Source organism: Anopheles merus, chromosome 2R (genome assembly GCF_017562075.2).
Source record: "Anopheles merus strain MAF chromosome 2R, AmerM5.1, whole genome shotgun sequence".
Lineage (NCBI taxonomy): Eukaryota > Metazoa > Arthropoda > Insecta > Diptera > Culicidae > Anopheles > Anopheles merus.
The window spans coordinates 6,528,342-6,553,321 of NC_054082.1; the positions used below are offsets into that span (position 1 = coordinate 6,528,342).

The window sequence follows — 24,980 nt, forward strand, 5'->3', positions numbered from 1 at the left end:
AAGTCTCTCCAATTACGACCAGCGATCACTTGGAGCAGTCTCACTTAGTAATAGCTCGAGATCTTACGTGGAATTTCCGGAACCGGCACACTAGGCCGTTCATTGGCCCAATCGCTCCGGGTCGAAGGACCACGTTCAGCTTGGGTTATAGTTTGTGACCTCGCGCCCAGTGTGTCAAATGCCCCCGACGGGCATTTCGAAGGTACGTCGTACCCTACATTGTGGTCCAGTTTTTTTGTTTGTTTCTTCTTTCCTTTGTTATGACGATGGACACCTCCTAAAACGATATTCCCCGTCACTCGTTTTCACCAAACCGTTTTCGATAGCCTTCGATGTGGTTGTGTTTGGATTTCGCGGTTTCAAATTTGTGGATTGACCAGCGGCAACAAACGCACCTGCCTTTTACGGGTGCGAGAACCGCGACGCTTGTCGGAAGGTCAAAAACGGTTTCTATTGCTTTTGTCGGCCCCAGTTCGGCACTCACACAACAACAACAAAAATCCGTATCACACGCAGCCGGGCTCTACATTAGCTTGTTGATCGTTAATGGTGCTAATGTGTCCGAACGGTTAAATCTACTCCACCAGTCCACACTAGTTTGAATTTCTCTCTTTCCCTATCGCTAGCTTAAAACACACACACACGCACGAAACTGCACCGAATAGCGGAATGCGAATTTCGCAAACAACTTCCGTCGAGCGATTTCGTTCAATTGGGTGTGCATCGCGAAATCTTGTCACTTTCACTTGCCGGCCCACTGTTGAGGATCGTGATCGTCGCTCGATTAGCCATCGGAAGCGGCAAGGGAAAGGCTAGCACAAACAAACAACAAAGCCATTGAATCATAAGAAGCCCAAGATGCGCCTCGAAGCGGGATCTTTTTTTTTTTGGGGGGGGGGGGGGGGGGGGAAGTGATTTATTGGCACTGCGCGGTTCGCAATACAATCGCCACCGGTGTGTTTGAATGATCTTACCGAGTGGTAAGTGGCAAAAAGGGGGAACCGAAGAAAGCTTCAAGCCCGATCGTTATTGCAGTTCTTTCAATGCAAGCCAATTCTCGTAAAATACGTTCGCCGCCACTCCACTCCCGAACGACGCTTTCTACACATTAGCAAAGAGTAGCTCAGCACACCGATGCTTGCGATCTACAGTGAGGATCATAATTTAAGCTACAGTGGTTTCGGGGTGGGAAAAACTTTACTTTCAAATTAATCTGAAACCAGCATGCACAAAAGCTGCGTCCATAAACTCTACGACACGATATGAAAAAAGTTTTCATCCAAACAAACTGTTTGCGGAAGTGTAGCAAACAGACGACCTTCTTTTCTAAATTGCTAGCTCTCACCCCGTGCTGCTAACTCGATCCCGTGCTTCTACTGCTGCTACGGCTGCTTCTGCTACTGCTGATACTACTACTATTACTGCCGACTATTTATGAGGATTTGAAATTGTATCTTTTCCGACGCCGAGTCGCCCCGAAGATGGGCCGGGCGCTCGATTAAGGGATGGGAAAACTTTTTCCGTTTGCTGCCGTCACAGGGATACACATGTGGCGAGGCCGAGAAGCCAGCGCTGATGAAGCAGCAGCAAAGCTAACCATCCCACACGGGTTTGCGGTTTTAACTTTACACCACACCCCGTCGGGTGTAACTTAAGTCTTTTGCTTTGGTCCCTTTTTCCACGGGGTGCGACCAGGATGACCGAAGGTACGATCAAACGTCCTCCAGCCGGGCAAGACAATCCCCGAGATAGTGCGTTGTTATAATTTGTACCTATATTGCTAACTTTTTCGCTCAGCGCTCGTTTATTCGACCCCGTAGGAGGTTCAGGATGTCGTGATAAAGTTGGCGTTGCTTTGGCTTGGCTTTGACTACTCTTGCAATTGAAGATGACAAGCTGTATCATTACTGGTGCCACCAGACTTGCCGATATGAGATATTCTCCGATATGAGCAGTACGTTTGAAAACTTTCCGTCGAAGAATTCATCGGCAGCGCTTCCAACAAGGCCTCATTATAGCACTCGCGTACTTGGCAGTACTTACCGCGTGATCTAGATCTAGGCTGTCCGTTGCAGGCACCGTTGCGTTCTGCCGACTTCCTGGTTACGCTGGGGCTGTTCTAACATAACGGGCCGTCGGGTTTGCTGCGAGACAATCTCTGCTAAGATACACGTTGGCCAATCTCAGTAACGGAGCAACGGCGAAGACGTCCGCAGGTCGAACGGACGAATGAACGGTGTTTCATTTCTTTGTTGTTATGGTTTTTTTTCTCTCTCTCTCTGTGTGTCGTAAATTCCTGCCCCTTTCACACTGCAAGCAGCTCCGAGCAACGTATCGAAGACCTATCGCCGGTTGTGTTGTGTCTTATCCATTTCGTTTTCTTCCATCTGATTTTCCATACCACGGATAAGCTTTTTTTTTGCGCGCTCTTGCGTCTTTGGCATGCGGCGTTGACTTTCTTCTGGCAATCGGCGCACTGGTACGTTCCAGCCCGTACGTAAACAGACACCACATGGGTATGCAGGGCCACGCAGGGCCGCCGGATACGTTGGCGACCACGTAAATCACTGCATTTTCTGCACTCGTCGGAATGCCCTCCAAAGGGGGGGGGGGGGGTGCAAGCGCCCAGTTTCGCTGAGCCGATCGACGACCCACCCAAAGCTGAGACTTCCCTCGTTCCCCCACTTTGGAAAGCTTGGTTGGTTCGAAACTAATTTGCATCAGAACGTTCGAGCATTCGGTGGAAACTAATTTCGAACCAAATCCCTTTACCGTACGAACAGCCGATTCGTGGACGACCATGCAGGAAGGAGACCAGCTTTGCCAACAAAACAAATCACATACACACATACACGCAAGCACGCACACCAAACATACACACAATCGGAAAGAGAAAGAGAGAGTGGTGGCAAGGGCACGCACAACCATAAACGACCACGCTATGAGGGAAAAGTTCAATATCCGGTTTGGCTCCGGTCGGTACTAGGTTAGTGACACGCGCGAAGTTGGAAGTTTTGGCGCGCGCGAAACATCATTCACAAGCGAATTGGAAACACGTGCACCGCTTCGTTAAGGATGGGGGAGCCATTCAATGGGGAAAGCTATTATCGTACGCTCGAATAAAGCGTGTATCGTGTTTTGGAATGTTTCGCAACGATCGGAAATGCAGGAAAAGCAATTTCGAAACAATTCCATAAGTGACACTAACTAACGCACCCGCCCCAAAACACTCGAATCGTTTGCAGTGGGATCCGTATCCCGTTAGCATGTCAGCGTTTATTGACGTTCCCACCGGCCGTTCTTGAGTCCAGGGTTCCAGCACCACCAGCAACACACGTCACTCGCACTTGCTTCCTTCCCTCGCTATAACCGGATTGTCGATCGGCAGCAGCAACAGCAGGTTGGTTTTCATACCGAAAAAGGGCGAAGCCTGTCACTACCAAAAACACACCCGAAATCGCACAATCGGTCCACCTTTTTGTTTCGCTTCTACCATCATCTCAGCTTCCTTCGACAGTTTGGTCCACAGTTCACGGGCACAAAACGGCCACAAAACTGGTTCTACCGCCACCCAACCGCAACAACAACAACAACGACCACCACAACACTTACAACGCTCGGCTTTCTAAACTAATGCAGGAGAAAACTCGAAACGCACCTCCCGAACGCGGCCACCGTTGCGGTCGTACTGAAAGCGACAATGCGAAGACGAGACGTCGCGCCAGACACAACACCAGAACCAAGAAAGCTGCTCAAGCCTGCTGAACGAACCACCGTGTACCACCTTTTCAAACCTGCCACCGATGACGGTTGGCTAAAGACGAACTGCTTTCGCGCCGCGTGTAGCCATCAGGCCCTGGTCGTGGTCGAGTTTGGAGTTGGATATCGAATCGAGAGAGCGAATGGAGAGAACCGATTAACGCGTGAGCATTTTGTTGGTGTGATGTTTCTCTTACGCGTATTGCACATTTGATTGCAACGGATGAAATAGATACCTTTCTGGGACGAAGATGTTTGGACACAAATTATGTGATTTAAGGATATGAATTTTGATTTTAAAAGATTGCTTTCATGCCTTCTTTTCACAATAAAAACGGGGTTTAATTAAATTATAAATATGCAAAACGATATTCAAAATTTATAACGAATAAAGTATGTACAGCACTGTATTGCTCCATCGAGAGCGCTTTACTTTGCTGAGAGATACACAAACAGAGAGAGAGTAAAGGGAGAGCTGAATAGATTCGTGGCAGGGTTGTCAAACTACGCTACGTTGCATTCATCGTTCCGATTTGTTAGCTAATTTGCAAAAAACAAAAATATTTATTTATTTATTATGTTTTGTAGCAGCGCTTACAAATATTTTTACTATTCACGATGTCTAAATGGTGATATTACCGCATCATTATTTTGTGATTAGCCACTACCACTGTGTAAATCCTACACACAGCACTCTCAACAAAGCCTTAAAACACTCCTCAAGCTATCTCTGCCCCTGTTCCAAACAATGTCTCGAACAACTTCGAAACAAATTTGAAAGCTAAAACAAAAGTAACCCAGCGGGACGTCGTGGCGCGACAAAACGGCCCCGAAACACGTACAATCCGTTGCAAAAATTGAAGCCAAACGAGTGGAAATTTTTAATACCCAGCAAGGAACTTTATCATCTACCAACGGTGAAGCTCTTACCAGCTCCCAAGCTGGTCTCTCCCTCTCTCCCTCCCGCAGTTCATCTTCACATTGTTCCTTGTCAGCGCGAAGCGACTGAAACTTATGTTTATGTTTCATAACCAAGAAAACATCCCCATGGCTTGAGCCGGCTGGCTGTTGATCTAGTGGGGGAACTTTTCCCCAAAAGCTGTCGAACACAACGAACCGCTGGTCTGGGCTGGGTGAAGCGGAAGGACGTATGGTGCCGACGTCGAACCGAACCGTTAGGGCAACGAAATCACTGTTCAATTCAATAAAGTTATCGGGTGCGGTACGAGACCCAAATCCCCCGAGCACATTCAGCTACAGCATCAAGAGATTCTTCCCAAAGAATGGTACCGCTCCGGTCCGTAATGAGATGGTTGGGAAAAGTTTGGCGAAGAAAGCTCACGCCATGGCATGAATGTGTAGTTGGCAGCGGTGTGACGTGTTGATTGACGCACATGCTATTCGTTCGGATTTAACAACCGCCGGGAACGCTTCATGGTCAAGGCTGCTGGGTAGTAGGCTGCCACAAAATTAATTACCGGTTGCATTAAAAAGGTAATGTCCCTTTTTTTACATACCACATCCATCGTCGTGACATTGTAAATTTCCTTCCACGTTTCAAGCCAACATTCACCATCCAATCGACCGCGACCTAAAAGTTACAGTACACAGCTACATAAAAGTTCTCATAACAATGCGCTTTTGAACCTAAAATCGTTTGTTCGAGTTGCGTTTTATTCACTCTGCAATAACGGTAATGCGTCCCTCAGTTCCGCTAACGATGGGAGTCATCTTTCGTACGTAATGCTCCAGCACGGCAATATCCACCGGACCGATCAGCAGATTGGTAGCCCTCGCAGGAATCATCGTGTACCCGCTGCCACCCTTCCGTATGTACGCACCGGTCGCTACCCGATAGACACGTTCCGGATCTAGCGGTTCGTAGTGAGGCACCGAACAGTAGCGACACCGTAAGCTCACCGACACCACCCGGCTCCCGGCAGGGCGGCGCAAATCGTACGTCACCTTCATGCCAGACATCTGCATCGTGTCCGATGTGCCGTACCGGCTTGCACTATGCTCCAGCACATCGAGCAGATCCCGACCGAGCAGATCAAAGCTATCGATCGTATCCTCAAACGGTACCGCCGTCACAAGATCATCGAACGTGAGATTCCCAGCAAACAGTGACGTTCGCATGCCACCACCGGTATTGAACGCGATCGCCACCTCCGTCCACTGGTCGGGTTTCGGAGCCTTCTGGCCCTCCGTGGCGAAGTAGTCGATGTACCCATCCGTAATAAAGTTCCCAAAGTTACACTCTCCCCGAGCGCAGTCGGGTTTCGCAAGCATTACCGCCGAATAACCGATCTGCCGGTTGGCCTGCACGTTGACCTGCTCCCGCCATGGAGCTAGCTGTGCGAGAACTTCTTCATCCTGCGGTACCGAGCTGTCCAGGAATTCTGGATTTCCTTCCCATTCACGGATGTTACCTTCCTCATCGAAGTAGAGCGTGATACGCCCAACGTACTTCGCGTACGACGCCGCCTGCACAATCAGTGTCGTGCGTCCCTCGGGATGCTCTACCACGATCGGGTACGTATCTTCTGGGTCATCCGGGAACCCATCGGCAGTACCGTTGTACAGGAAGGTGTGTGAATGTCCTCCGACGACCACATCAACATCGGGAAGTTCACGAGCTATGATACGATCGATCTCCAAACCACAGTGTGAAAGCACCACAATGTGCTGAACTCCTTCCTCCTTCAGCCGACCGATCTCCATCCGTAGCTGCTCTACTTCGTCCAGAAATCGGAGTCGCTCCGTCATGCCCATCGTGTTTGTGAGATGATGGATAACACCAACCACACCGATTTTACGCCCACCACGCGCCAGCACTACGCTTTTCGTGTACTTCCCCTGCAGTGTGGGTTCTTCCCGATCGTCGATATTAGTCACTACCACCGGGCTATCGATCACGTCCAGGAATGGCACCAGCCCACCAATACCATGTTCAAACTCGTGGTTCCCGAGTGTCATCACGTCCGCCGGGAGAAGATTCAGAAAGTGTGCGGTCACATTCCAGCGCAGCAGCGAGTACCACAGTGTGCCTTGGAAATTATCACCAGCGTTCAGGTAAATGGGATTGCGATCGGCGTACTCGCGCTGAAGGGATTTGACACGGGAGACAACTCGAGCGTATCCTCCGATACATCGTTCACCCTCGTCCGGTTTGCAGCGCGTCGAAACTGTGTTCGTTTCCTCGAACCGGGCGTGAAAGTCGTTCAGATGGATGATCGTCAGAGGAAACAGCTGCTCACTCACTGAGGGCTGCTTCGCTATAACCACACCGGAAGCGGAGTCTACCGATTGATGCAACACTGTACACCTGCCAACCACGGCCAGAGCGCAGCAGACAGTCAACAACCACGGCAACGAGATCATCGCTCGCACGATTCTCCCGTCCACAACTGACACAACTCGACGATTCCACACAAACAAGTGGACGCGCAGCGTTCGGCAATGTGGTAGGTGATAAGCTCCAATCCCTAGCAATCGCCGCGGGGGAGAAGCAACAAAAAAAAAATGAGACTCTCATCAACACGCAGATAACCCGTTTGGGCATACATACTTACACACGAGCGAGCGCACGGGACGCGTCGCGATGCGTCGTTGTTAAGGGGAAGCCGCAAAGACGCGTGTAAACCGTGCGCGGTGTACAGCTCAACTGAGGCTCCCACTTAGTGCGGAAGAGAAGATTAACTAACGAGTCGCGCTTGGAAGATACAGCTCTTTATTACCTATCTTCCGTGCGAGAGAATTGCCTTGGAGAAGCTGCCCTACTGATCGTTGAGTTGAAGAGGAGCACTGAATACGATTCGGCGACTGGTAGAATAATTTATACGCAGGCCCAAACCCATTTTAAGGATAGTTTCGGAGTAATCGATTCGTATTTAGTCCATCAATTATAGCTTTGATAACATCGAAGGCGAAAGGAATGCAAATTTCCTAAATGAATGTATGTGGACTTTAATCACCTTCACTAGGCATGGGGCAAGTTAGACTCATCCATCTCCTAAGCGCTTCCGACCCCGTTCAACCGTTCCACCACCGGTGTTGCATCAATCTGCATTAAAATCGATGTTCACAGCTTATCAGCAACCACATGCAGCCAAAGCGTCTGATACTGAAGAGTTATTAACGTCGGTCACGCTGCTATCACACCTTCTTTTTGGTTCATCAAACCCCCACAATTTAGGTCGTGAGAATGGAAAAACGAACCCCCATTCCTTGAAGTCCCGACAGCATCCAACGTCGGAGAGTGCTGGATCGTCACATTTCATCGTCTCTAATACCTCCACAGGCCCCGTTCTCCACGGTCAATGTTTTTGATTTGCTCTTATCAACACAATTGCCCACACCAGCGCAACCAACACAGACAGAACGAGTCCAGCGGAGTGTCAGTAGTCGTTCGACGCTGGCAAGATGTGGACCGTCCCAGCACTGTTACGCTTCGGGATCTGTTTGACAGTTACGGCCGTGTGTGGTGTGTGTTGTGCGGCCGCCTCCGAGCAAGGTGTTCTGATTAGCAAAGCATGGAGGACGGAGAAAAGTGACGATCTGCTCTACCCGCTGACCATCATCCATCTGAACGACTTTCATGCCCGGTTCGAGGAGACGAACACAGTTTCGACGCGCTGCAAACCGGACGAGGGTGAACGATGCATCGGCGGGTATGGGCGGGTTGTTTCCCGCATCAAATCGCTGCAGCAGGAGTACGCCGATCGGAACCCAATCTACCTGAACGCAGGCGATAGCTTCCAGGGCACGATCTGGTACACGCTGCTGAGGTGGAATGTGACTGCCTACTTTCTGAACCTGCTGCCCGCCGATGCCATGACCCTCGGCAACCACGAGTTCGATCACGGTGTGGAGGGACTGGTACCGTTTCTGGGAGCTATCGACAGTCCCATGCTGGTTGCCAACATCGACGATCGCGAGGAGCCGACGCTACAGGGGAAGTACCAGCGAAGTGTCGTGCTGGAGCGTGGTGGTCGCAAGATCGGAATCATTGGTGTGATACACCACGCGACGGATACGCTCAGCATGACGGACCGGGTCCGCTTCCTGGATGAGGTGCAGTGCATCAATCAGGAGGCGACGGCCCTGAAGCAGCTCGGCGTGGACATTATCGTAGTGCTGTCACACTGTGGCTTCACCATCGATCAGCAGATTGCGCGGGAGTGCCCGGATGTGGACGTCGTTGTCGGAGGTCATTCGCACACCCTGCTGCACACGGGCACTGTGGCCGATTGGCCGGACGTGCCGGCGGGCAGCTATCCGTTCGTGGTGGAGCAAGCTGCCGGCCGCCGGGTGCTGATCGTACAGGCCGGTTCGTTCACCAAGTACCTGGGCCATCTGGTGGTGTACTTTGACGAGCGTGGCGAAGCGGTGCGCTGGGAAGGTAACACCGAGTATCTGGACGAATCATTCCCCAAGGATGAACAGATCGAGCGAGAGCTGGTGCCGTGGCGCACGCAGGTCGATGCGCTTGCCGTACGCCCGGTAGGTGCGTCCAAGGTGTTCCTGTCCAAGCCGGCCTGCCGGACGGGGGAGTGTAACTTCGGCAGCTTCGTTGCGGACGCGTTCGTCGACTACTACGTCGGCCGGGGAGAGGCCGAGCACGAGTGGACGTACGCGGCGATCGGCATCACCAACGACGGTGGCCTCCGGACCTCGCTCGCACCCGGCACGCTGACGTACGAGGATCTGGTGACGGCCATCCCGTACGAAAACACGGTCGATACGTTCGAGCTGCGCGGCCACTATCTGCTCGACGCACTCGAGTACAGTGCCAGCCGGTACGATACGGCCGATGTGCTGCAGTTCGCGGGGCTGCGCGTCGTCTTCAACCTGACGCGCCCTGCCCTGCAGCGCGTCCAGCGTGTGGATGTGCGGTGCCGGGTGTGCCGGATTCCGCGCTACGAACCGCTGGACCTGAACGCTACCTATCGGATTGCGATTGCGGCGTGGATTGGCAGCGGCGGCAACGGTTACACTATGTTCGGGCAGCATCGCACCAACGTGCGCGTGGGCCCACTGGACATTGACGTGTTCGAGCGGTACGTGGCCAAGATGTCGCCCATTATGCAGGGAACGGATGGGCGAATGGTTTTTGTCCGGTGAGCGGCTAAAGACTCCGCACTAAATGGGGTTAAGCGCTAAGCGACGAACTCGGTTAAACGATTTGTTTTCACTTTTAGCAAGAAAATATGAGGGAGATTAATTTAAATAAACTAAACGATGCGATCATAACAATAAACCATCTACCCGGCTTAATGGCGCTTCAGTTCTGGGTAATTTTCTCTCACCAGGCAAACGGGCACTATGCTGCTGTACGCAAATCTGTTTCGCAATTTTCTTTCCTCACCTTTTGTCAGCGGACAGTTCTTTCATTAATTTCACCCAGCCCACAAGTAGTTTGCACTTTCCCCACCATCATCATCTCTAGCACACGATGTGGCTTATGCACATCGCAGCACCGACACCGCGCTCCGGATCACACCGTGACAAACCACGGCGGCAAGTTAGTGCAAGCAACACCACGCTTAACTGATTAGTGCTCGTTAATTTGTGCCGCTTTTCCCTACGGGTGCTACGCCACTTACTACCACACACACACAAACACACGGCCAGCAAATTACGATGCAAATACTAGACAGCGGGTAGCATCCGCACACAATGCGCCTTCTTGCTTGCTCCTCCAAAGTCCAATGTGTCAATATTTACAACAGTGAATAGAAGAGCGCGCTGAGGCTACAGAAAGATGGAATAGAAAAAAAACCCTACTTAAAATCTGTTCCTAGCACATGGCACTAAAAATCTGCCTGCGCCACCGTTGACCTAAAACGGCGTGGGGAGGGTGGGCTTAATGACGAAAGTAAACGACGGGGACCGGGGGCAGGGCGGCACTTCAAGCACCTGCTTCAAGAACCTGCGCCCAACGGATGAAACGGTCACGCGGAACGACGCCCGTGCTGTGTTGGCACGGCCCATGTGGTTGCGCTAAATGCGGGAAAGCGTGTCGGGGAATTTTCACTCCCCTCCCGGACCGACCGACCGAACAGGAGAAGTGCATACACATGCATGTCCATGTTTACATACGCGGTGGTGTGACGGTTTAGAAACGGCTGGAACCAACATTCTCGGTCACACTGTCGCCTCGTCACACCGGTGGTGCTTTGTCACAGTAACCAACACTGGGTGTGTGTGTGTGTGTTCTGGTATGTCCGGACAGGACGACCACTTTTGCCTGTTGAACAAGCTGCCACGCTTACTTACGGTACGGGCAGGTCTCTTGTTGGAAATTAGGCTAAAATGGGCAACACCGCATAAAAGCTTCCCCAGAGAGACGGACGTCCTTCCCATCTCATCCAGTCCAGTGGCCATGTGGTAGAGTTTGAAATGAAATGAAAATCCCGTGCACACATTCCCAAACAACCATCCGAACGATCCTCTGCTGTCCCATCCTGGAATGGGAGGGTCAAAAATCGCAAACAAACGTCACGCCACGATGATATTGATAAATATCCCGCCCGTCACGTGCCCGCCGGGCAAACCGGGTCCTTACAGCAAAGTCCTGTTACATCGTTCGCTCCACAAATGAAGCAGAAGCATGTAATGTCCGGTTTGCGCCATTGAGAACGAAGCCGCAGGTGGCGAAACTGTCTCTGCCCAACACTTTGGCGGGCTTGCGGAAAAGTGCATATCCGCAACGTTATGACTGCATGGGGTCGCATCAATTTGTTCCCGCTGGATGGACGGATGGATAGGGTTGACCACCCCCCTCCAGTGCCGTGTTTATGCAAACATAAGCAAAGATAAACTTTGTGTCACACGCCATCCGGACGGTCACTGTTGGGAAATGGGCATGAGAAAAACGGACAAGTTTTGAATGGAGGTAGAATTTGTAGATTTTCAAAAAAGCTGGATTCATGTGTCCTTGAAGAATGTAAAAGAGAAATACATAGAAGAATTCGAGTACTTTCTCTGTCCTACAGTTTTACATATAATTTCATTATTTGACCACCAACAGCAACTGCTGTGAATGTCCCCCCCCCCGTTGGTTCTAACCGGTTTGATTTGTTTTTCCACCCTTCCCCTTCAGTGCGGATTGTTCCCCTCCACTGTCCGTGTCCACTGTTTGCAACAAAACCAGTCAAAGGGCACGCGATCAGCCTCAGTAGCTGACCGGTTCCGCTTCCGGTTAGAAGGCTCGAATCGAGAGAAAACGCGAAGTTCTTTAGCCTTTAGTTGGTTTATTCGCGGTTCTAGTGCTTAAAATTCCGTTTATCAGCTTACTATCAGCGAAAAGGTGCTTAAAAAACGGCTTTTATCCCATTTTGCGTGGTTCACCGTTTCATCGTTTTCTGCTTTCCTTTTGGATCGTTCATTTATTCTATCCTCCCCCGGCGCACGTTACCAGAATCGCAATTCAAGAGGCTTAACCGCAGGCTGGAATGTTTATATTCGACCAGTAATGGAGGCGCATACGCACCAAACAAGGACGAAAGGAGAGGAAATCTCCCCTGTTGTTTCATTAATTCCATTTGCAAGAGGAGACACAGATGACTCCCGTCGTTTTTAATCCCGCTACATTGTTCCAAGTAGCTGGCCAAATTATAACAGTGCAAAAGCTCTCTTATGTGTGAGGATGTGTACTGGACAGTTCCGTTTCGCCGCATAATTGAATCATAATTCCATGTCCTGCTGTTTCGGGTGGCAGCAGCGTTCGACACGTTTTGCAGGGGAGGTTTTTATGTTTATTTTAATTATTTTTAAATCTTCTACATTGCTTCGTTGGACATGAAAGCGAGCAAATTTCCCTCCCTTTTTTTGTTGCTTTATTCCTCGCCTTTTCCACACCTCCAGCAGTACGCATTGCACAATGTGAGCTGAAGTGTAAATCTGCTGCATTCTTGTTCAATTAACGCAACTCTTGCACTCCCGTTAAGCTGTTAAACTTGTTCTGCATACGAAGCGTTGATTATTGGCAGGATTGGATGCTGTTTTTTGTTTGTTTGTATTCGATTCGTTTTAATATTAAATTTTAATAACGAGTCAGACGATCGTGTGTGCGAATGAGCGTCTAGCGTTTCTGCGAAGGCGAGTACCTCTTTGATGCATTTTCCCAGGCGGCACTCGTCGTTATTTGCCATTACTGATCCCCCCCGTTGAAAGGGGGTAATTGGAAGTCGGAATCACCACCGAAGGGATATCGATAGCCTCCTCCCCAAGCACGTGGCGCGTGAGAGTAAATTCGATCCAAAACAGCTTCAAAGGGATAAGAGTTCAAACGCTGTCTCGGTTCGTTACACGGTTGGGTGGGTGAACAAAAAAGGACCACAGACACAAACACACGCGCTCTAAATGGTTTAAAGCTACTTAACCTGGGCAGTGGAATTTGGAATTCACGTTTAAAGCCCAAGAGCATCAAAAAGCATGCAAAACTTCCAACCTATACCGTAAACTTTAATTATCCCAATGTCCCACACAGCAGCAGAAAGCATGCGAACCAGGTGGAAAATACATGTTTGTGGATAAGCACAAATAGAGCACCCTCTATCTCTCCAACTTTCCCCCAGATTACACATAGGAACGGAAGGGACCAGCAAAAAGGTGTTCTCAATGTTCCAAAAAAACCGTCCAAACCCTATCATAACCCAACGCCCAGCAGACACACACACACACACACGCACCGGACCAGATGGTGCCACACCGATATTTTCGATAAAATTTGCCAAAAAATTGGCTCGGCCTGCCACTAAGCACACAGCCGGGCCGAGCTTTTCGTGCTAAGGAGATGCAAAAAAAGGACAGTATCATTCCATTACCTTCCGACCCGGGTGTCCGCACATGGATTATGGCAACGGGCAACCCAGTGAGCTGAAAAATTGGAAAATGATGACTTTAAAGCCCGATTCTTGTGGGGGCTGGGGAAAGACTCCACTGCCAGAGCTGGGCCAAGTGACAAAATTGTAAATTAAACTTTAATGAAAGGTCGTTCGGGAAGCTGGGGTTCGATCGATTAAACTGCGGCATTTTGTGGCCCACCATCAGGGCCCTGGCGCTCGAAGTGGGTATAAAGTATGTGCTGCTGTAAAAGCAACCACATGTGGATATTACAACAGAACCAAAGAATGGTTCGTTTGCAGGCAGTTGCTTAGAAATTAGGATGGGTTTTTTTAAACGATTTTCTTCCAATCGTCAGTCACACGTTCACAACTCCAATCTATGCCGGAAAACCCCAGTAAAACTCGATTCCACGTACATCCACGGCGTGGAGCTTCTAAGACATTCTCCCTCGTCCCTCGAATCACACCAAAGGATTAATGTTACCTTCGTGGTCTACACATCTCGCCAGCGCACGGAGCACACAACAAGCGTCCTGTAAGGCTGAGCAGGATATATCGGCAGGACGCCGGCGGAGTGGTTGATTGATTGTCGATACATGCAAATAATTTCCTTCCGTTGTTACCGGGCTGGCAATTGATGGGAGGCCGCCGTCAATATCATAGGTTAGAGCGCGCGCCCGCGTATGTGGTCTCTGCAGGGGGAAGCCAAGACAAATTTGGCAACTTTGGCGGCAGGAGCAATGCCGCATTCTTCTTGAACAAAAGACACACACACACACACACGTGCTACGTGCTCCATAAACTCGCTGCAAGTAGCACGGTTATTGCACTGAGGCGGAAGCCACCAATTTCACACGCCTTACATTGGGGGGGAGCTTCCCTTCGAAGGAGCATTGTTCGGCGCCAAAATCGATGTTCAAGGTGTTTTCCCCGCACAGCAGAACAACTTTAGGTAGGGGGAAAATTACCCTCCAATCGATGTGTGTGTGTGTGCTCGTACGTGAGGCATGTGATGCTGCGGTATTGATCGAAAGGGCTTCAACGGCAATGCCCTTACAAGAGAAATTGCCCTCACAGTAGCTGCCAAACACGTTTTCCAATATTATTTTGATGATAGCCACAAATTAATCGATAGTGTCCGTGTGTGTGTGTGTGTGTATGTGGTCTCCCCATTCCCCCAAAAAGCCATTTCAAGCCACAATCCATTTCCATTACGGTTCGCAGTGGGTTCTGCATAAAAGATCAAAGCATGCTTTACAAACCCACTCGGTGAATGGTTTTGTTGTGGTTTGCAGTGGTAAAGTGGTCACGGTAGAGAGGAAAAAAATCAACCGACGCATCATCAGTTTACGCCATCATGGCTCCCGTTTTCCCATTGCACCGCCTGCCGCACGTGGCGTTCGATAAGGGTAAGTGCGATTGAAATCCGTGCTTTAAACCCGATGTTAAAGTAACGTTCCTCCTTCTCATTACCTGAGCTGCTATGAACTTTGCTTCAAAATATGCATCCTCCGCTCCGCAGAGCAACGCATCAAAGCGGCAATCAACAGGGAGCGTGTCTCGTTTACGGAGAATCTTCGCGAGTACTGCCTCAACACCACCATCCACGGGCTGAAGTACATCGGGACGGTATCGCTGACGCTCTGCGAAAGGTAGATTAGTGATTTATTAATTGAAAACAAACACACACAGACACTTAGGATGATCAATCAGTTAAGGACGGACACTTGATTTTGTCCACCGTCAAAATCCTAACCTTACCACAAACGTTTAATGCCCACTCGAGCACTCCGAAGCTCTACTTGCCGCACACTAATTGGACGCCATTTTGTTGCTGCTTCAGGGCCTACTTTTTCCTGACCTTTCTTGTCGTCACCGCCTGCTCGATTTACTTCATCTCGAATGTGTACATCAAGTGGCAATCGTCGCCGATCATCATCGCCCTCAACCCGATCGCGACCCACATCCGGGACATTCCGTTTCCGGCCGTGACGATCTGCAACATGAACCAGATGCGGCGCGAGGCCGCCGAGCGCATCGAGCAGAACACGCTCGAGGAGACGGTGCTGCAAAGCATCTGCTCGATCGATGACGACTTCAACGACACACAGTACGAGGGGAATTGGTCCGCGGTGAAGCGGATGCTGCTGAGTGTACGTTTGCCCCGGAGGATGATGCTGAGTGTGCAAGTTAAGCTTCACACTATTCACTCTATTCCTTCCACCCACAACGCAGGCAACGCAACCCTGCTCGGCGCTGCTGAAAGCCTGCCGGTACGCGAAGCAGCCGGAACGCTGCTCGGAAATATTCCAATCCATCTTCACCGACGAGGGCCTCTGCTGCACGTTCAACACGCTCGACACGGTGTACATGTTTCGGAACGCGACCGCACCGAGCATCTTTCCCACCGAGGCGGGCAGCAGCAGTGGCCGATTCCGCCCGATCCTGTGGACGCCGGAAAACGGGTACGCCGAGGAACCGTCCAATGCGTCCTATCCGCGCTTCATTGCCGGGCCGGGCGTAGCGATGGGCCTGGCGATGGTGCTGGATGCGAATGCGAGCGATTACTTCTGCTCCTCCACGTCGTCGGTTGGGTTTAAGATCATCTTTCACAGCCCGTCGGAAACGCCCAAGATCACGGACTACGCGCAGTACATCCCGGTCGGTACGGAGAATCGGATCATCATCACGCCCAAGATTAACGACGCCACCGACCAGATACGGAAGGTGGCCCAGGCGCAGCGGCAGTGCGTGTTTGCGAGCGAAGCCAACCTGTCCTACTACAGCGTGTACTCGCGCAACAACTGTGAGCTGGAGTGCGAGGCGAAGCTGATACTGGAGAACTGTGGCTGCGTGCTGTACTATCTGCCGAAGCTGTACGAGGACACGAAGATCTGCAGCCGGGCGAATGCGCGCTGTTACGAGCAGATCCGCAACTCGATTGCGTTCAGCGCCAACACGAGCATTTCCTGCTCCTGTTTGCCCGGGTGCTTCGAGATTAGCTACGTGCCGGACTTGACCACGGCCGAGCTGCAGGTTGGTCGGTTCGCCATACGGGAGACGCTGCTGGACAACGTGAAGGACGAGGTGTATGCAAAGTGAGAGAGTGGGGAAAGAGGGAATGCTTCGAAAATGAGGAATCTCGGATGTGACTTTTCCATTCCATGTGTGCTTGCAGGCAGAACCTGGCGCTGGTCTACATCTTTGTGAAGGATATGTACTATCGCAGCTTTACCAAGGGCGAGCTGGTGGGCTTTACCGACTTTCTATGTAACTTCTATTCCTCGCTGGTATCAGTTTTAGCGCTTTTAATCTGTTTTCTCTCATTCTTACCGCTCTCTCAAGCGAACGTTGGTGGCTTACTTGGCCTCTTCCTGGGCTTTTCCATCATCTCGCTCATCGAGGTAATCTACTTCGTCACACTGCGCCCGTACTGTGCAAAGCGAAAGCAGCAACGCATCAACCGAAAGGAGCAAAACGTGGAAGCGAACCATCTGACCGCTGCTCGAAACGAACTACTTTGGGTACGGTAACGCTCTTTACATTCTCATTTTCAATTCTAACCATTTTCTTCCATCAGTTTGGCTCCAAACCATTTAACACAACAGCGATACAGTTTCTGGGCCGTCCAACGGACGCCGAACGCTATGATGCGCACGACTATCACCTGCAAACGGGACGCAATGCAATGGTAAAAGAGTTTGCCACTAAGCTTAAGCATCTTGTTCATTCTCGACTGCAACAGGCAAACGGTTGGGTGCGGAACACGTTCCGTTCGCGACGGACTCAGCTCGGGCGCGGCTTCGGCCAGGAGCGCACTGGAACGTCCTACCCTTTCTACGACTGAAAACGGGCAGCACAGCTTCTGAGGCAAGACGTTGGCATTTTATTTACTGTTGTGACATTCAAATAGCACCGTTTTGTGAGGAGGGAGAGAGGAGGACCATCCCAACCACCCTGCATGTAAGCTTATCTGTCCTGTCCCCTGTGCCTCAACGAACGAAAACTCTGCTGCTACTGTTCCTTGCTGTTCCTATCACAGTAAAGTGTAACAAACATTGGTGTGTGTGTGTGTGTGTCTGGTAGTAGCGCCTTATGTCGTGTAGTAGTAGTACAATAGTATGAGCAAAACACTGGCTTAGGTGTAGTTCACTCCTCCCTATAATTAACTCGTTGCTTGGCAAAAAAGCAGAAAATAGTAACCCGCACCACGTGTTGCAACGTCTGGCACTGTCGTAATCTAAAATTATTGTGCAAAATTCCCTTTCTTCCTTCCCTTCCCTTCTGTGCTGTGTTGTTCCGCTTTGTTCTCTGTCTATCGGTAGTTTGGCTATTGTCCATATCGATCCGTTTTCAGTTCGAAAGAACCGTTCGAACGCCATCGTTTGGCATTTGAGCTAGAAGGCGATATTATTTAACATACTTTCGGTAGGTGTTATCCATCGCATAATCAACCGCACTATCGATCGGATGGATGATGAACGGAATGGCCAGCAGGCCGAGCAGCGTCGGTCCCCACTTGCCGACCGGTCCCTTGACCTTGTTCGCTTTCAAGGCCGCTTTCGACAGCCAGCAGATCCTGCGGCAAAGACGGAAGAAAACGTGTGTTAAATTGCAAAATAAACATGCTTTTGCTTGTTCCTATGCTAACCGATTGATGGTAAATCCGGGTATGATGACGGAGGCAAACATTTGCCACAACAGCGTGTCACCGGATGCAACGGCCGCTCCACGGAATCCTCCACCCAGTATTTCCGGTTTCTGTGAAGCAGGAAGCGATGGAAATGAGTAAAGTATGCATTTTCCCCCAACTAAAGCAATGTTTTAGACGTACATCGTACTGCTTCTTGGACTTGTCGGCCGTATCCGCTAGCACGTAGCTGATCGCCACCGCGTAGCTCGCATGCACAAAGATCTTCTTGATGACCGGTCGGAAGGCTTCTCCAATCTCGTTCGCGTATCCTTCAATGCACCAAAAGCAGAAAAACGGGGTCAAGGAAAACGGCTCTCCGATTGGGTGGCACCATGATGTAACAAAGCAACCCCGTTGCGTGTGCCCCTCCACCCCACCCGTATCATACCTAGATAACGCACCGGGGTGTCCCGGTACAGATCCTTCTCGGTAATTGACATCGTGCCGATTGAGGTTGACCTATCTTTCCTAACCGCTTCAGCACACCCCTATTAGTCAGCGGATCAGTGACGTGAGAGGCGGCAGAGGAAAAAAAAACACGTAAATTAACCACTCGACAAAAGCTCTTATCACCTGCCCGCGATAATCAGCTGCACCACAAGCACACAGAACTGCAGCGCCCGTCACTCGACACTTTGTTTACATAACATTGGACCGCCGTTCGTGTCTGCACGTGACAAAAGTGCCGCGCTAGATTTTCCTGCGAGCGTTTCTTGCGGACAGCTTCGGTTTTCTCTTGCCAAACGGTTTTTTGTTTGTTTGTGTCAGCTGTGCCATGGCGGACGACACCATGTGTCAAAAAGGCAGTTTCCCACAGGGCAGAAGCCCGCAGACCATTTTTCGTGAGCTCGCCAACGCTCCAAATCGGTACGATTTTCCCTCTTGTGCGAGCCTTTTTGTAAGTCGTTGTGAGGGTTTTCGAGGGTTCAAGATAGGCCGCCAAAAAGCTCGCGCTGGTGTGCAGTTGTGTTGGTGGGCAAAATTAAATGGCGAAAAAAATAAATACACCCCACCACCTGCCTCATTGACCACACGGGGGCCTCCTACATTTTATGTGTCTGCCATTGTAACATCCGCACTTCGCCGTCTCACTTACTCGTACATGTTGCGCTATTGCATCAGCTTATTCGTTGATGGCTTTTTATGTACTTCATGCGTGATATTGACGTTGAGGGAATCGGAGAAAGCCGGTGTTCAACTTTTAACGGTGCTGTTAATTAAAATATTTATTTCGTGTCAGTTCTGACGAGGCCATTCGCGTGCCGTTTGATGGTTACGAAGCAATATCAAACGAATGTAGGTGTAGGTAGAAATGCTTCATGCATGACCATTACTCTCCACTCCATCTATGAAAGTAATATGTGGTATTTCAATACAAATCATAGGTTCCAGATTTCTTTCCGTGCCAAAGTACCGAAAGATTTTCCCACTTCAACCTTTTATTCTTTTTGCTCTTCCAAGACAACAGGCAACACTGTCATGATATCCATGTCCGATGGCAACACCGTTTTCTGAGCCGTATAGCCATCAGACAAAAACTACCTAATTTCATCAAGTTCATTTCAATTTCCTCAAATCCACCACTTTTCGCAAGTGACACAGACTTTCAGAAAGTTATAACAACTTAAAATTTAAAATTAAAACTTTCTTATTAAAATACAAGCATATTAACAGAGGAAAAGATCAAGAGTAAAGAGCATAGACAAATTTCCAACTTTTTTTTCTTTTCTTGGGAAACTTACCTGTCGCCAGATGTTTTGCCTGATCACATCTCGCTCAGCTACGGCCGTGCGATCACTGTTAACAGCGATCCTATGCGTTGCAACCTAATTTAAATACTTTCAGCTATTGATAAAATAACACATGTGCCCATTTTCTGTTGCTTTTCATTTGAAATAATCAACCAAATTGAGCACTTCTACTTCGCATCAGTTGCACGATTTGTTTACGTTTTTTCACGCGTCCATGTGTCCGAAAGAGATGGCATAATACAACGAGCGAGAACATGCACATCTCGGTATATGATACGCGTACATTTTCACCAACACAACGAAACCCAAATGGCAAAGGTGGAGGAAGTGATTGGAGTGAAAAGTGGAAGAGGGGGGCACAGAAGCTCAGCTCGAAACGAGCACTGTAGACAAGAAAAGGAAGGGTAGAGAAAATGAGCATGATGCAGCGAAAAATATTCGAACGTCAAAAACCCTCGCCCTGTTGTACGGGATCGGCGTGTGTAAGTGTGCGTTTGCTCTCGTGTTGTTTTGCACTGCACATCGCACCACCACCACTACACCAGCGTACAGTGCTGATTTGCAGCAGTAGGGGAAAGAAAGAAGAAGAAAAAAAAATCAACAATACACTCTCGCCACACAGCGCTCTGGGCACTGAAATGACGCGTTTGTTCGACAATACGGATCGAAGTGGGCTGTCAAGGCTGTGGCTCTGTAGCGCGTCGCGTGAAAATCGGTCGAAAGAAAAGTGTCTCTCGCGTGCGTGAAAAGCGTTTTCGTCGTGATTGTCGCACATTGGAGTGTGTTTTCCGTGCCGTGGTTCGTGCATTCACATTTCCACAGTGGCACATAGGCAAAGGTGTGGGCCATCGTTTCTGTGCAGCGCTCCAAAGTGCAGCGCGCGCGTTTGTATGTGTGCGTTTTCCCACCCTTGCGCTCGTTCGTGTTCCTCGCGCTGATTGCGTAAAGCCAGTGTGTGTAAGCCAAGTGTGTTCTTCTTCCATCTTTTCCTTTGCAGCTGGTAAATGGGAAGGGCGAGCGAAACGAGAAGAAAAACAGCAAACCACACATTCATGTGCAGTGGTCCGTCCGGAACGCCAACGGCGGGTGTAGTGAAATCTCGTTGCTTTGACTCGCTCGTCGGCGGCAGTGTGCTGTCCGTAGGAACACAAGGAAGTGGGTGCGGGTGGGTGGGAGTGTGTGTGTGTGTGTGACGGAGAGGGGGGTTGTGCTCATCCCAACGTCTGGTTTTTTTTTGCTTCACACAATTCGGAAGAGGTTGCACTCGAAAGTCAAATCGATTCGGTTCTATGAAACGCTCAGTGCGTGCTGCGTTTTTCCTTTCTGGTGGTGGTGTTAGTGGTACATAGTATGTGTAGTAGTAAACAGTTCTTCACGGCTTCCTTGCACAAAGGGACGGTTAAATGTGTGACGTTACGGCTTCGGTTAATTGTATTATAATTTTTAACAATTTTATTAGTCGCTCGTACAGAAATTCACAAGCATATGTAAATATGCGTGTGTGTTTGTGTGTGTGTGTGGGTTAACGAACTGTGTTTTGTGTGTGCACTGTAGTAAGACGTGCGACGAAATAGTGCGCAGTGCGTTTGTTTATGTGTGTGTGCATTGTGATGTTGAAAAAAAAGTGACTAAAATTACGTCTTCCTAGTGTTCTTCGTGATTTTACCAGCGCGCCGAGTGTTATTGCTGCTCACTTGCACTGACGAATGTGTTTATTGCTGTATTTTGATTTGCACAATGTTAATAATTTCCTTGACGCATAAATCAATCTGTAAAATGCATAACAAAGCAGGGATCGATAACACTTCGTGACAATTTGGTTTACCATTTTCCCAAGCATTGTCCAATTTTCGCAAAGCTTTTTCCGCTCCATCGCAGTAGGCGATTTCTCACCCCCCCCCCCCCCAATAATGTACCTGGCGTGGTCGTCCGTGGCCTGCTGGTGTGGTGTGTTCCTTTGTTTTCAATTTTTGATTGGTCACCCTCGGGGCGAAGAAGACGTACCCCGCACCAATACACCAACCAGCTGCTCTAGGCGAAACAAAACCAACACACAACACACCTCGCTATTATTAGGTGCGATGGAGGTTAATATATGTGTGTGTGGAGTAGTGTGAAGGTAAAAAAAAAACAATCGAACCTGGCAAAAAGAAAACTGCAACGCGCACTCTTTTAGCACCTTTTTCCGTTCGTGTCGTGCAAAATTTCCCGAGGAAAAGCGACCGCAACCACCCATTGCCTGTGTGGGAAAGTTAAAACAAAGCCCAATACGGAGCAAATTCATTCGGTGTTCTTTTGTAAGCCATCGGTAAGGTGATTTTTGGCCTCCTTTTTTCTGTGTGACGTGTTGTTCAGGGGCTCAGAAAGGGCATATGGTAATGACGTTTAAGTTCACTAACAAACGAAGTACAAAAAGAGGAAGAAAAACCCCTACCAGCGAGCGATGTTCCGAATGATGAAGAGAATACGTTTGTTTATTTTTCCCCGTCTCAAATGCTGACGTTTCGCCGTTTCCAAACGATGCAAACCCTCATTTGACGTGTGAGTGAGCGATGATCAATTTACATTTCGCTACCATGCCATTTGATTACATTAGAAAACGCTTGATTGTATGTGTGTGTGTGTGTGTGTGTGTGAGTGTTTGAAATGTTGCAAATTTATCATCTGTGATGAAGCTTGCCGAGGGAAAACTATTATCATCACCTGACTGACCGCACACACACACACACAGCTCTACAAATGCACATCAAACCCTCATGCACACAAGCCAGCTGCACAGCGGTACAAAGTGTATTGGCGAGATCATTTACGCCGCCTCCTTTGATACAAGGGATAGTGTGGTGGGTGATGGGGGTTGGGGGTTGTTGAATAGTGACGGGCGGGTGTGCGCGTCTGCGTGTGTGTATTGGTGGAACATCGGGGCCGTTGAATGTTTATTTTCTTGGGTCGTTTCTCAGTGTGTGTGTGTGGGGCTGGGAGGGTAGAGCTTGACGATGGCGCCCATAATAAGAAAGGTGAACAAAGTAAGATAACCTTTTGGCGCACCAACTAGCCCCAGCCAGTGGCGGGTGAATGTGAAAAATAGTTCGAGGGAAAAGTTCCAGCAGGAGGATTACCCTCCTTCACTTTGCTCCAACTTTGATGTTAAAAAAGTGCGTTTCAGTGCTGTGTTGTGATCGTTATCCAGTCCCGTCAAGACCCGTCGGCCGACTTTTCGAGGTCAATGTTTCAATAAGCCTTAAGTAATATGTTTACACCTTTCCGTTTGTTAGCAGCGTTTGAAGAGCGTTGCAGCTGAAATGTGTGAGTGTTGTTTTTGTTGTTGTGTTTATTGTGTCGCTCTGTGTGTTCGTACACGCTCTGGTGCTCACAGCAGAGAGGGAAGACGAAAAAAAAAAAGAAATAGCCGTCTTATCTTATGTGTACGCACACTGCAAGCGGTTTGATGCCCCAGAGCAGCAGCAACAACGACCTTGGCTTGCAATGTAACCTTGGGGGGGTAGGGAAGGAGGAACCTTTTAAGGGGTGATGGAGAGCACGATACACTTGCCAGCCGCACTCTCCTTGAGCCCACTACGATGTTGTGTCTGTGTATCCTAGATACCAACACACACACACATACACGCACACAGCCATTAGTGCGAACAAGGGTGTGTGTGATACAGGGGATGCCCTTAGCAGACGGAGCGGTCAACGTGTAATCGAACTTGTGTGTTTTTCTCCAAACTTGTTCCTTGTGCTGTTATGGTGTTGGAGGAAGGGATTCGAGTGAACACCGAAAAAATCAACACAAAATAACACACAAAGCCCTATTCCATACTTATCCACGCACACACGCAACCAGTACAAACAAAAAATGAGGAGAAATTCCTTGGCCGTTTGTTTCCTTATCGTTTTGTGCTTTTGATAATTGCATTGTGGTTAAAATTATCGGTGCATGAAGAAAATGATGCATTCCTTGCTGATATTGTTACCGCAGCTATATACCCCCCCCCCCCCCCCCCCCCCCAGATGGACCCACTTTAGTTTGTAGATTGTTTTCATTCCTCTCTTGTTTTTGCTTTATGGCGTTTCTCTTCGAAGACGCGTGCGGTTAATCAAACGCTCTATCAAAAGTAGAATTTTTACGCCAACCATTTACCCCGTTATCGCCGGTCCATTCTTACCCCTTTCAAAACCGCAAACTTGTGTGTGTGAGAGAGAGAGCGTGTGTGTGTGCAAGAAAGCAAAAGAAAAGAAAATTAACATTCCACAGCGCTTAAAAAGCAAAAACACACCACCAGCAAGCATTCCTCCGTTGGCAAGTGTACATTTAGTGTAAGTGTCGCTGCAGGGTACAAAGCAAATGCCTTGCCTCCTCTGCTCGCCATCATCAACCCCTCCGTAAAAGCGTAATAAGCTTGTTTGAAAAGAAAAGCAAGGAAATCATCTTTATATGGTTTTTTTCCTCTTTTTTGGGGGTTTATGCTGTCTCTCGTTGAGCTTGCTTCTTCTTGCCTTTTTAACGAACGCCTTTTGCAACGGAAAGTGTTCTTTGCGCCTCTCGAACCATTTTTTTTTTTGCACATCAGCTCGTTCAACCTTTTTTTTTGTAGTACTTTATTGTTTGTGGGTTTTGTTTTACTTTTAAATTTACACTTTTCTTCGCACTTGTATGTGTGTATATGTGCGTGTGTTACTTGACGATGCAAAAACGAAGGAAAAGCAGCACCTGTCTGACTGAAGCAAATCGTCTGCAATTTATCGCAAACACACCAACTACATTCTGTTCGCTTTTCACCTCGCCTCGTTCTACATTCGCTCTGTTTTGCACTTTTTGCGTGTGTGTGTGTGTGTGTGTGTGTGTGTGTGTGGTGCTGTGTTGTTTAGCGCCTCATTTTGGTGCTGCTTCGTTTTTCGCGGATGGATTGCTTCAGAGCGCGT

At 49.3% G+C, this 24,980-nt stretch overlaps 6 protein-coding genes across 28 annotated transcripts in view; 3 read left to right on the top strand and 3 right to left on the bottom strand.

Moving 5' to 3' along the window:
* The window catches only part of LOC121603551 (proteoglycan 4), a 76,425-nt gene extending 60,959 nt beyond the window's left edge, over positions 1 to 15,466 (bottom strand). For 4 of the 9 annotated variants that reach the window (XM_041932439.1, XM_041932438.1, XM_041932425.1 and 1 more), the window contains exon 1: positions 3,613 to 3,815. The gene's annotated coding sequence lies outside the window, so the exon portion shown is untranslated. Of the gene's footprint in view, positions 1 to 2,043; positions 2,418 to 3,612; positions 3,816 to 15,086; positions 15,163 to 15,374 lie in introns of those variants that run through there. The other 5 variants (XM_041932437.1, XM_041932426.1, XM_041932428.1 and 2 more) reach the window with 5 other exon arrangements.
* LOC121603553 (apyrase-like) lies at positions 5,413 to 7,590 on the bottom strand. Of its 3 annotated transcripts, none has more exons than XM_041932441.1 (3): positions 7,500 to 7,585; positions 7,335 to 7,438; positions 5,413 to 7,247 (listed from the first exon to the last, which is right to left on the bottom strand). In XM_041932441.1, the coding sequence occupies exon 3, from the start codon at positions 7,141 to 7,143 to the stop codon at positions 5,437 to 5,439; it is 1,707 nt and encodes a 568-aa protein (XP_041788375.1). In that variant the 5' UTR covers positions 7,144 to 7,247; positions 7,335 to 7,438; positions 7,500 to 7,585; the 3' UTR covers positions 5,413 to 5,436. The 3 variants fall into 3 exon arrangements, with proteins under 3 accessions (XP_041788375.1, XP_041788376.1, XP_041788374.1); XM_041932442.1 differs by having other exon boundaries at positions 7,331 to 7,438; positions 7,500 to 7,578; XM_041932440.1 differs by having other exon boundaries at positions 7,335 to 7,590.
* On the top strand, positions 8,142 to 10,024 carry LOC121603554 (apyrase-like). The gene has a single exon (XM_041932444.1). It carries the CDS (start codon positions 8,185 to 8,187, stop codon positions 9,883 to 9,885), a length of 1,701 nt encoding a protein of 566 aa, XP_041788378.1. The 5' UTR covers positions 8,142 to 8,184; the 3' UTR covers positions 9,886 to 10,024.
* Positions 14,894 to 17,739, top strand: LOC121603550 (pickpocket protein 28-like). 2 transcript variants are annotated; one of them, XM_041932424.1, is made up of 7 exons: positions 14,894 to 15,022; positions 15,136 to 15,265; positions 15,457 to 15,766; positions 15,849 to 16,711; positions 16,792 to 16,883; positions 16,959 to 17,137; positions 17,194 to 17,739. In XM_041932424.1, the coding sequence occupies exons 1-7, from the start codon at positions 14,971 to 14,973 to the stop codon at positions 17,458 to 17,460; spliced, it is 1,893 nt and encodes a 630-aa protein (XP_041788358.1). In that variant the 5' UTR covers positions 14,894 to 14,970; the 3' UTR covers positions 17,461 to 17,739. The 2 variants fall into 2 exon arrangements, with proteins under 2 accessions (XP_041788358.1, XP_041788357.1); XM_041932423.1 differs by having other exon boundaries at positions 16,792 to 17,137.
* Positions 17,488 to 18,794, bottom strand: LOC121603555 (mitochondrial fission process protein 1). Its single transcript, XM_041932445.1, has 4 exons — positions 18,695 to 18,794; positions 18,448 to 18,575; positions 18,265 to 18,374; positions 17,488 to 18,192 (listed from the first exon to the last, which is right to left on the bottom strand). The coding sequence occupies exons 1-4, from the start codon at positions 18,744 to 18,746 to the stop codon at positions 18,024 to 18,026; spliced, it is 459 nt and encodes a 152-aa protein (XP_041788379.1). The 5' UTR covers positions 18,747 to 18,794; the 3' UTR covers positions 17,488 to 18,023.
* A 1,860-nt stretch (positions 18,795 to 20,654) lies between these two features.
* The window catches only part of LOC121601165 (myotubularin-related protein 3), a 34,201-nt gene continuing 29,875 nt past the window's right edge, over positions 20,655 to 24,980 (top strand). Inside the window, exon 1 of one of the 12 annotated variants that reach the window (XM_041929983.1) lies at positions 20,655 to 21,023. The gene's annotated coding sequence lies outside the window, so the exon portion shown is untranslated. The other 11 variants (XM_041929990.1, XM_041929997.1, XM_041930013.1 and 8 more) reach the window with 11 other exon arrangements.

What these genes read in the sequence shown, in the direction of transcription:
- LOC121603553 (XM_041932440.1), bottom strand. Translation starts at nt 7,143, where the DNA reads ATGATCTCGTTGCCGTGGTTGTTGACTGTCTGCTGCGCTCTGGCCGTG.
- LOC121603554 (XM_041932444.1), top strand. Translation starts at nt 8,185, where the DNA reads ATGTGGACCGTCCCAGCACTGTTACGCTTCGGGATCTGTTTGACAGTT.
- LOC121603550 (XM_041932423.1), top strand. Translation starts at nt 14,971, where the DNA reads ATGGCTCCCGTTTTCCCATTGCACCGCCTGCCGCACGTGGCGTTCGAT. An exon ending in GCACGTGGCGTTCGATAAGG is followed by an intron (nt 15,023 to 15,135) that starts GTAAGTGCGATT and finishes TCCGCTCCGCAG; the next exon opens with AGCAACGCATCAAAGCGGCA. An exon ending in AAGGACGAGGTGTATGCAAA is followed by an intron (nt 16,712 to 16,791) that starts GTGAGAGAGTGG and finishes GTGTGCTTGCAG; the next exon opens with GCAGAACCTGGCGCTGGTCT.
- LOC121603555 (XM_041932445.1), bottom strand. Translation starts at nt 18,746, where the DNA reads ATGTCAATTACCGAGAAGGATCTGTACCGGGACACCCCGGTGCGTTAT. An exon ending in AGTCCAAGAAGCAGTACGAT is followed by an intron (nt 18,375 to 18,447) that starts GTACGTCTAAAA and finishes CCTGCTTCACAG; the next exon opens with AAACCGGAAATACTGGGTGG. An exon ending in CCCGGATTTACCATCAATCG is followed by an intron (nt 18,193 to 18,264) that starts GTTAGCATAGGA and finishes TCTTTGCCGCAG; the next exon opens with GATCTGCTGGCTGTCGAAAG.